The following is a 10,565-nucleotide window of genomic DNA, read 5'->3' as shown; positions in this document are numbered from 1 at the left end:
GCCGCCCAGCTCCCCCCTCCCAGCCCCGACCCTACACGCTCAGGGCAGTGCCCCCGGGGCCACCCCGGACCCCTCCACCCACCACCGGCCCTAGAGCCACCCTCGCCCCCCTGCCCCTATAGCGCCCGCACCCCACCCCCAGCCGCGGGCGGCGGAAGTGTGTGTAGGGGGCAGTATAGGAATTTCCTGTGACGTCCCGGCCCGGACTCCATTAGGCTGCAGCTGGGCTGCGAGGAGCCAGACCCGGCGGGCAGCGAGCGGAGCGGGCCGGGCGCCTGGGGCTGCCGGGCGGGGGGGGCTCAGGGCAGCGGCGGCCATCGGCAGAGGGAGCCCCGAGCGGGCGGCGGCGGCGGCGCTGCCTCCGGGACCCCCGGGGGCGCAGGGCCCCGCTCCGCCTCCCCTCACCCCCGCCGCCTCCCCCCCTTATCCTCGCCCTCCTCCCCCCGGCTTCCCACCACGGCCGCTCTCGGCGAGGAAACTCTGGCCTCCGCTTCCTCCTCCTCCGACTCGGACACCGGCGGAGCCTCCCCGCCCCCGCGGAAGAAAGCCCGGGCCTCCCCGGCGGCGGCGGCGGCGGAGGGAGCAGGAGAGCCCGGGGCTTCCGCGGCCAGAGCAGGCCTCACCTCGTCCCAGTCCCCCTCGCTCCCCGCCGGGCTCGGGCTCGCCCCCGCCGCCGCCCCTCCGCTCAGAGGCAGCAGCAGCAGCAGCAGCGCTCCCAGCGCCATGCAGGCCAACGGGGCAGGAGGGGGCCAGCAGCAGCAGCAGCCGCCGCAGCAGCAGCAGCAGCAGCAGGGCCCGGAGCTGGGCTGCCTGGGCGCCCAGAACGGCGAGGCCTCGGCGGGCACGGCCGCCGGCGAGCAGCTGGCGCACGCCAACGGGCTGCTGCCCGCGGCCAACAGCCCCGGGGGGCTCAGCGTTAACAACGGGGTGCCCGCCGCCGGGGGGCCCGGCCCGGCCGCCGCCGAGCTGGGGGGTGGTGGCGGTGGCGGTGGTGGCAGCGCCCTGAAGAAGAAGAAGCGGCTGTCGCAGTCCGACGAGGACGTGATCCGGCTGATCGGGCAGCACCTCCACGGCTTGGGCCTCAAGTAAGTGGCCGCGGGGCCGGGATGGGGCCTCCCTTGAAGGGGGGGGAGCGGTGTGGGGGTAGGGCCCCTGCCGAAATGGAGCTGCGGGGGCCTGGCCGTCGGAAAGGGCCAGGCCAGGAGCTTCTTCCTGGGCCGGCAAAATGGAAGTCGAGGCCGATAAGGCGGATCGATAGCGGGGGAGAAGTTAGCTGGGAAACGGAATGGAGCCCGCACAGCTGGGCGGAGAGACGGGGGGGGTGGTGGTGGTTCTGGGGGGGGGTTTCTGCAGATGAGCTCCAAGGTTTGGCTTGTCAGCTGGCAGGAATTGAACCCCTCGCTGGAAGAGGCCGGCTGGGTGCTGCGGGAAGCCTCTTCGTCCCTGTGAACGGTGAAGGGCCTTTGCAGATTTGTTCCGGCCACATGTTTTTGATAATAATCTTATCTGGGGGCCGGGAGCAAGCGTGTTGGCTGTTGAGATCGGGATAAGGAAAATAATTTTACAGTGTAGCAAAGAAGGCCTAAGAATTTAATCACAACATTTGCGCGTGTGCGTGAGTAAAGCTAAAGGCAACACATCGTCATTTTGGAGCAGGAATCCAAAGTCTTCACGTAGCTACCGCAAAACAAGTCTTCAAAACACTGCGGGATGGGTCAATTATAAAGAGCTTAGTACATAGAATAAATTGCCCCTGACACAAGAAGCAAGTTTAAAGCAGCAGCAGACAACTCGTGACTGTTCATAGACGACACCACAGTAAATAAGCTATTTTTAGTGTAAAAGGGGGAGGGCTTACAGGTTCACGAGTTTGTTTATTTTATTTTAAGGAGCCAGGCTTCTAATACACAATAAAGAAAAAATTAGGCCTGTGGTAGATGCAGTAGCTGTCTGTGTTGTTTTATGGGAGGTGGGGAGGGGGGCAGGGGTTAGTAGCCAGTAGCTAACAGGTTTATGGTCTGTCTCTTCCTTCATGAAGCCTATCTTCTATGCAGGGCTGGCTGTTTATGGTGGCTGGTAAGTCACATACTTCATGGTACTTCAGTAAAGCTCTCAAACTAATTGATGACATGTTTTAGACATAGGCAGCTGTTTACGTGTCTCAGGCAACTGAGATAATCTTTTGGACAAGTGTCTGCATCTGGTCATAGTGTTCTTACTTTATTAAACTTACGTTTGAATATGGCTAACTGTTATCATGGCAGGCGGTGTATTTGTGAGGGTAAAACTGGTCAGGTTTTTTTACACTGTATCTCTCCTGCAGCCAGACTGTTGATCTTCTCATGCAAGAGTCAGGATGTCGTTTAGAACATCCTTCTGCTACCAAATTCCGCAATCATGTCATGGAAGGAGAATGGGATAAGGTAACGTAGGGATTATAGGACTGTATTAACCACTGTTTAAATTCATAGTATCTGTGAGAGTATTCAAAATTCACCCTCCTTATATACTTTTTGTGTTGTTTTTTTTTTTTTCCTTATGCCAATTTCTGCAGGCTGAGAACGACCTGAATGAACTTAAGGCCTTAGTGCATTCTCCGCATGCAATTGTGGTAAGAGACACGCTTGAACTCTTTCAGAGCTGAATAGTTGGACTAGCTGTAGTAGTATAATCTTGTACTATGGAGCTAGTTGTCCATAGTTCTTGTTTTCATTTTTTTAAAGTGGCTTGCATGCTGTCTCAAACATCACAATAATTTTAACTTTTAATTCATTTTTGGAATGTGAGATAGAGGCCCAAAAGTATTAAGACTAGTATTTAGTGTACTGAATGTTTAAATATTGATAGGCATCGTTAACTGATAAAATATAAATCCTCTAACAGTTCTAAAATAAGTCAGTTTCCATAGAAATTGCTTGCATTGAATACTAATTTCAAATTTGAAATAATTCTCACAATTGCTGTGTTTATTGAAGTTAGGCTTGCTTAAGGAAAGAGAAAAACTTGGAAGTAAAAGTAATACAAATGTGGAGTTGGCATTGTAATAGCACATCCCAGGCATATAGAGGCTGCTATAGAACATGAACAATACTGTTGCTTTTCCAGATGGCTTCTAAAGAGCAAATGTATTTGTATTGCTGTTTGGGATTTTATTTAGAGCTTTTTCTCTTTGGGTGGCTTTTTTCAAAGATGAACCTAGAAATAGACAGATCCCGTGACTTGACAATTACAACGGCTGTTACGATTTCTGTTACTTTGAGGAAAGTGTTTCTTGGTTTATTTTTTCTGTCTTGAAATCAAAAATGACTGCTTAGCTCTGTGGACTGCTTGTTCTGCTGTGTTTGTTTGTTGATTTTAATGACATGAAGTTAGGACAACCATGGTTACTTAGGACGAAAAAAAGTGGCAATGTTTTTTGAAGTGTCTGTGCCTGTAAACAATGAAGAATCAGCTGATGGCTGCTTAGTTCTACTTCTAGCTGATTCATTTGTTGTCAAGACTATTTCCTGTCTGGTGGGGGAGGGAGAGAAAGAGAGAGAACAGGAAGTGAAGTAGGGAAAACAGATGTTTAACAAAACATCAGAGAAGTTCGACTTGAAAAGTTCGCATTCTGTTCTGTTAATCTGACCAAAACTTAACACTTCTTACTTAGACCAGTTGTACACTTTTTCCTAGCTCAATGACTTGATGAAAGTAAGATTTATTGTTCAAATAGTTTAGAATATAGCATGCAGGTTTTGATAGCATATGAAGACTGAAAGTATAAAACCACTGTGCATGAATATGAAGGTGGTCATCTGAAGCAAATTTTCTCATGTTTCTAACTTTGGGAAGTTACCAAGTTTCTTCATAGTATTCAAATGTTTTATGTCTCTGAGAATTGAGAGGGTTTGACTGTGTATCACCACTGTACTCTCCAGAAAAACTTACTTGGGGGGGGGAAGGGACACTTGTCATCTGCTGTCTTGGACAGCTTTGGAAGCATGCTCCTGTTCTTTAAGGTTGATGTTTAACTGCTTGAATAAAACTTGGTACAATACCGATACTTGATTTAAACTGATTTTTACCTAAGCCAAATATTAACTATTTAAGTCATTCTTTTTTATCTAAATTTTATCTGATTGAAGATGGATAAGTTTTAAACATTTTATGTCTTCCTTAATACGACAATGTTAATTTGAAAGGATAAGTACAGTTCTCTCTATCCTCACCCCCCTTCTTCCCTATTTTCTTGTATGTGATTTGAGACGATGGGTGGGAATTGTTGTAGTCAGCAACTGGAAAACTAGTACAAGACCATTACAGGTAAGAAGGGATGCTTTATACTCTGTAGGTAATCCAGACTGCAGCAAAGACAGAGCTAATGAAGATGACATGTCCAAACAAGATGCTGCTGCTCATTTTCAAAAACAGAAAATGAGATTTTTGGTTTTGTTTGACTCCTGACCTGTTACTCATACTGTATGACTGGATGTCTTAAAAATGTGTGCATACAAGAAGAATGGGTACCTAGAAGCTTAGATGACGCGGTGTTTAACAAAGTAGGGTGTGTGTGGTTTATATGTGTTTTTTTTTTTCTTTATGTGACCTGGTCAGAATAACCAGGATATATAACTTCTTTTGAAATGTCTATTCAGTGAAGGGGTGATACATGTACCTTGAAAACTCTACTTCTGTTTTAGTTTCCGTGTTTCTGCAAGGTGCTAAAAGTTCTGCAGTTGATAGCACTGATGATGAAATGTCTGCTCTCAATTTGTAAGCTTTTGATGCGTTTTAAAAAGTGGTGTGTGGATGTATGTGTGGGAAGTCTACTATTTCTGTTTGCATCAACACAACTGACGGCTGTATACTATCAGTATCGTCTGATTAGTCATGTTTATTTTTCCAGCATATAAGATACAGCTGTCTTGAGACAAACTGTAGGAAAACCTCAGAGTTGGTTCAAGTATGATAATTGCAATTTTTGCTTTGGTTACCCATAGGAAATATCAGCTGTAAGCCAGCCCAATGTTTTGCTTAGTGTAGGGCTACTCAGATGTACAACATCTCTCTTGGGTAACTAATTGGCTGTGGGAAGGAATCTGGGGATCACGCATGTAATTATAGTCTAGAATATACTTTTCAGTTGTCTGCACTTTACTTCTTTTCACTTCTTTGGGTTTTCCCCAAGTTCTGGAAGTGTACAACATGCAGCAGGCAATACAACATAGGTTACCTATCTTGTCATGTGAGTGAAGTGCTCCACCTGCCTGTAGGGTGCCTCTCTTGCTACCAGCATTAGGGACAGTTCCCCATTGGAGTAAATTACTTTTTAAGTGACAAGACTTGGTATGGTTGAAGCCTTGTTATAAATTCTATAGGGCAGAAAATAGTCTGGCATAATTTTTTTTTTAATTATTTCTATTTTCAATTATTCTTACATTATCAAATCTTACATTTAGGTTTGGGATGGTTTTAAGTGTTTTTATTTATCTGTGTTGTACTTTCACAGGACTATCAAAGTACTAAAGGTAAAAGTAATGGAAACAGGAGTTTTAGTGCTGCAGGTTTATAAGAAGACAGCTACTGTGTTGAGTGTATGTCTTGAAACAACAGGTGATGATTTGAGCATGTTTTTTGGTTATCTTTTTTATTTCAACAAAGAGTTGTTTCAGCAGCATTTGTGTTTATTTTGAACTATCGACTCTTAGTACAGCAGTGAAATTGTTTTGGAAATTGTCAAGATATGGAGGTCATAAATAATAAAATCTAATCCTTAAAATTAGGTTCTTATGTGTCTTAGTCTTTAAACTACTGAAGATTTGCTACTGTAACCAGCGATCAGAATGGCATATTTTCTTGACTATGGTGGGATTCTTGTCCTGTCGTTTTTTACTGTTGTTTTGCTGAGGCTTTTGCCTTTAGCTAGTACTGGTAAATAGTGCTTCAGTTAGTGTTGGTGTATATAAAACTTAGGTTCTGCAAGGGGCTTAATTACAAACAGTAAAGAACTAAACCTACATGTTAGTAATTGAAGGCTGTAGTTCAGAGAAAGCAAAATGCTAATAGTATATACACTTAAACCAAACCAAAAACACAACTCTAGTTCTATTAATTCTGTCTTCATTTTGTCCCGGGATGACCAGAGGCTCAGCTTACACTTGTATAGTAGCTTCTGGAAACAGTGAAGTGATGCACTTTATCCTCTTCTGCTCTATAGAGTTGAAAGACAGGATGAAGTGGTACTAACTGAACAAGAATAGTCACACTGCTATGATGATACTGTTGCATTGGGGTTCTTCCATGGCTTCTGTAGATTGAAGAATCTATGCTATAAGCTAAGTGATGGTAGTATCTGGATTTACGTTGTTCAACAGTGAGGAGTGTAATGATGTTGAATTTCCATTGCAAACGCTGAAATGAGAACAACAAATCCCAGGCCCTTCTGTTATGTTGTACGTGGTTTAATTTGGATTATAATAATTCTCATTTCCGTTTTTCAGAAGTCAGCTAACGAATCTGGATAATGAGTAAGCTGTATTTATGTGTGCATTGCATCTGATCAGTTTTATGCTCATTGTGTTCCACTTAAATAGTGGGGTTTCTGCTTTTACTCCACAGTTGTTAACATTATAACTGATTCTTTTTCATCCTAGAAGAAATTACTTGGGCTCTAGAAAAGATGTTGTACTCAAAGTGGTCTTATTTACCCTGAGAAAATGGTACTGCAAGTAATTAGCAGTGCTATTACTAGGGCATATAGAAGTAGCTGAGAGATAATGAAGGCAAAAGTAACTTATTCAGTGAAACGTTTGTTAGACAAGAGACAGTAGTTGTGCAAAAATAAGCGCTATGAGGGATGGAATTTCCTGATATCAAAAATGGTTTGAAATACAAGGTCACTGAAGTCTGACTCTTTGCTTTAAGGAGGCTGTATTCATAGTGTTGTTTGAGCATGCTGTAGGGTAAGTTTTGGAGCGCTCAAAATAGCATAGGAAACCAATTTAGTTTCCCTGTCAACATTTTCGATAGCATAAAGGCAGGGACTGAGTTCTACAATTTAAAGCTGATTTTCTTTTATTCTTATTCTCCATTATGTTAACAGTAGACTTCTATATGAAGTGTATGGTACTACGTTGTTTTGGATGCTTTTGTATTCTTAATATGCCAAAGTTGCACATGGCACTGTGATTTTTCTTGGAAGTTACATTTTCTAAACCCAAACTGAAGTTCTGTTTCTCTGGATGGCTTGGCAGCAGCATTCTGCATGGTACTGTGCCTGTAATGGTTCCATGCAATTGGAGTTGGGATTGTCAATGCAAAGAATGTTTTGTAGGTTTTTCTTTTCTTTGTTTGTTTGTTTTTTAAACTTTCCTCTAAAGAAATGAAATTGACATGCCAAGTTCTAAAAGTATGAGAGGGAGTAATTAGTAACCATATGTGTATCTGTCTTTAAGGAAAAAGACAATATAAATTTAGTAAGCACTTTATGTAGTGACTAGAGAAGAAGAGTTGGAGGAATTCTAGTTTCTGTTACAAACTGGAAATATGAGGCAACTTTTACGTGGTTATCATCAATGTCAGGTGACAAAGAGGAAAGAAAAATTGTATGTGACTACTGTCTGAGCACCTTCATGCATCCTTCTGAGCTTGTACACAGCTAGGAAAGGAAGCTCTTTTCCCTCCTGCTGCTGCTGTATAAGCAAACAGCGTGAGGTCTGCTGGCCTAGTGCATGGAATCAACCACTGAGGTCAGTGTGTTTTTTTGGTTTTGTTTGTTTTTAGTTCTGACCATATCTCCAAAACAGTATAAAGCTGCTGTTTTACCTGGAGGAGGGAAAGAAACAAACAAACAAAAAAAAAGGCCTGTGCAGTTATGCTCTGTTTTCACACATAGTTCTAACAATTCCAAATAAACTAAAGAGATCGATAGGGGATGTAATCCAGGAATGCATATCACATAGAGGACAACAGAGTGCTACAGGCATGTTTGAACATATCATTTTTTTTATATAACAAATATAAAATAACAAATTTTCTATGCAATGTTTTATGCTTCACAGAGTAGTGAGGTAATTTAGTAGCCTTGTATATAGAAATACTATTCTTTTGAAGAACTGAATGTCTCTGGAAGTTGAAATTGCTTTGTTTTTTAATTTTATTTTTTATGGGTTTGAAGCCTTAAACTTCCATGTAAATGTTAATAGGACAGGGACGTCTTAAACTTCCCAATTAGCCCTTTATTTAAGGAGGCTAGCAGTGTGTTTGAAACTAACAAGTAAACATTGACCAAATATGAGCATGAAAATAGTGAGGTACTTGAGATCTGACGAAGCAAAGGAAACTGGTAATTAAAATGGCTGTGTATTCATTAGTAAAGGAGATGTGATTTGCTGCATTTGATATTTGTTCTGTTTCTCACTGGTATGTTTAAGAATGTACATTTTCCTCTAACTTGGTGAGTTCTTATAAGAGGAAAAAGGCATCTCTAATCAACTGCTAGCAGTAATGCAAACTATGACTACTTTGCAAACACTGCAATGCAATATATACAAATATATAAATATTCATATATATATATATATAAAATATGCAAACACTGACTAGTTGGTTTTGTTCAGAAACAGTCAAACTATCTAAGAACTTAGTATAAATAGGAATTTCCAGGACTTTGGCTTCTTGAACCTAATAAATTAATGCCTGCTTTTTTATCCATAGATATTAGTTGTTAGAGTAGCAGGCTTGATTATTATTTTTTTTTAAGAATCAAAAATTGTACAGGATGAAAAGAAAACTGTGGAATAACAGTGATTACTTCTGATAACTGAAAAGTGAAATGATTCCTAAGTGTAGGAAACTGTATTTTTTTTTTCCTTTGTACTCCTGAAAAATGATAAAACACCCAAGGAAAACAAATTAACGTGTAATTATAAAACATGACAATAAAAAAAATGACATTGCCTGAGGTCTTATGTTATGCAGCTATGCAAACAATCCATGTCCGCTTTGGTGTAAGCAGTTTGAGGACTTGTTGAGTTGGCCTGCTGTGTTCTGTGCTGTCATGCAGTCTTAAATATGGGGTCAGTTGCTTCTTTCTTGTTAGAATCTAAGATTGGGAAGCCTGTCTAATTCCATGTTTGGAAAACAGTGAAAAGGGTGTGAATATGAAATTGAGACAACTTGAAGGGGGGATCTGAGAAATGAGGTAGGAGGATACCTACATCAGTAACTTAATTGCTATAGTGTTGTTGAAATCCAACAAAAAGAAATTGAGTGATGAAACATTACATATAGCTTGATTTCTGAAGGGCATAGTAGAATGGTTTCTACTGTTCTGTTTAGGCTCAAACGTTTTCTGAAACTTCAGTCAACCTTTTTCCCCTGACTGCTGCTTTCTGTCATGTCAGAGGATGAAGTTTTTGCTGCTGCAGCAGAAGTACCTGGAGTACCTGGAGGATGGCAAGGTCCTGGAGGCACTTCAAGTTCTACGCTGTGAACTGACACCTCTGAAATATAATACAGAACGCATTCATGTCCTCAGTGGGTAAGTGTTCGGACTTTGAGAACTCTTTCTATGGAATTTTTGAAGAAATGCTGTAGCTTTTGTTAGGTTATGCTGTCTCTTTAAAAAAAAAAAAACAAAAACAAAAAAACAACAACAACCCTCAGTTTTAAAGCTATTACCCTTCTGATAAATAACCAGTAGTGAGATGTGCTATCTAAAGTGGTGAGTAAGGAAAAGCGTTCAGTAGATAATGTTCTGTCTTATAAGCATCAAAATAGCAATGTGATTTATGTATCAGAATTCAAATGAATACATGTGCGCTCATCTGATCTTGAGAATTGTTAGTTTGTAATCGTACAACTGAATAAGCATGCTTAGGTAGGTGAAAATAGTCTGGATTGTTTTTAGATGAAACTCCTACGTTTTTAACTTTCCAAAAACCTCTTTGTGGCTCTTTTTTTCTATTGACAATTTGTAGCTATCTGTTCTGAAATGTGTGTATGTGTTCCTTGCCTCTGTTCCTATCAGTCTAAGCTTAAGTGATTTCAAAAGACATGAACTGGAATCAAATTGAGAGCGTTATTTATCACGTGGGAAGAATGTTTCCAAAAAGACTCGGTTTGTTGGTGTGCGTATGCTTTTTATTTTCTTTATTTTTAACAGGTATCTGATGTGTAGCCATGCAGAAGACTTGCGTGCAAAAGCAGAGTGGGAAGGAAAAGGAACAGCTTCCAGATCTAAACTTTTGGACAAACTCCAGAGTAAGATGTTCTGGTGTTTAGAATTTATTCCTGCCGCTGTAAATCCAGTACACATTACATAATAATGTATTCCAGGGAATTGATTCTAATTGCATTTACTAGTTGTTTCTTTTTAGTTCTTGGTTAAGGCACCTAAAGGCACCCCCATTAACACTTTGTTCTTCTATATCTAATCTTCATCTCTCATTTCTTAGCTCTGTTGCATGCATTAATAATACAAGTTGATGATTAAATGCATGTTTTGGGGTTGGGGGAAGGTTGTTTTGTAAATGCCAGCTATATTGAAAGGTTGAAACTAAGTGTGTCCTGGAACCACTGTG

At 41.7% G+C, this 10,565-nt stretch overlaps 1 protein-coding gene across 3 annotated transcripts in view; it reads left to right on the top strand.

The window, feature by feature from the left end:
• Positions 1–229: 229 nt before the first annotated feature.
• WDR26 (WD repeat domain 26) overlaps positions 230–10,565 on the top strand; it is a 33,697-nt gene continuing 23,361 nt past the window's right edge. For 2 of the 3 annotated variants that reach the window (XM_084515545.1, XM_084515547.1), the window contains exons 1-5: positions 573–1,085; positions 2,324–2,423; positions 2,555–2,611; positions 9,387–9,523; positions 10,148–10,245. In XM_084515545.1, the coding sequence (XP_084371671.1) occupies positions 724–1,085; positions 2,324–2,423; positions 2,555–2,611; positions 9,387–9,523; positions 10,148–10,245 (754 nt within the window). In that variant the 5' untranslated portion in view covers positions 573–723. Of the gene's footprint in view, positions 1,086–2,323; positions 2,424–2,554; positions 2,612–9,386; positions 9,524–10,147; positions 10,246–10,565 lie in introns of all 3 variants that reach the window. The other variant, XM_084515546.1, reaches the window with a different exon arrangement.

Source organism: Aythya ferina, assembly GCF_964211825.1.
Source record: "Aythya ferina genome assembly, chromosome: 3".
Taxonomy (NCBI): Eukaryota; Metazoa; Chordata; class Aves; order Anseriformes; family Anatidae; genus Aythya; species Aythya ferina.
The sequence above is the reverse complement of the archived record's forward strand: the minus strand, read 5'-3'. Positions and strand labels throughout refer to the sequence as shown.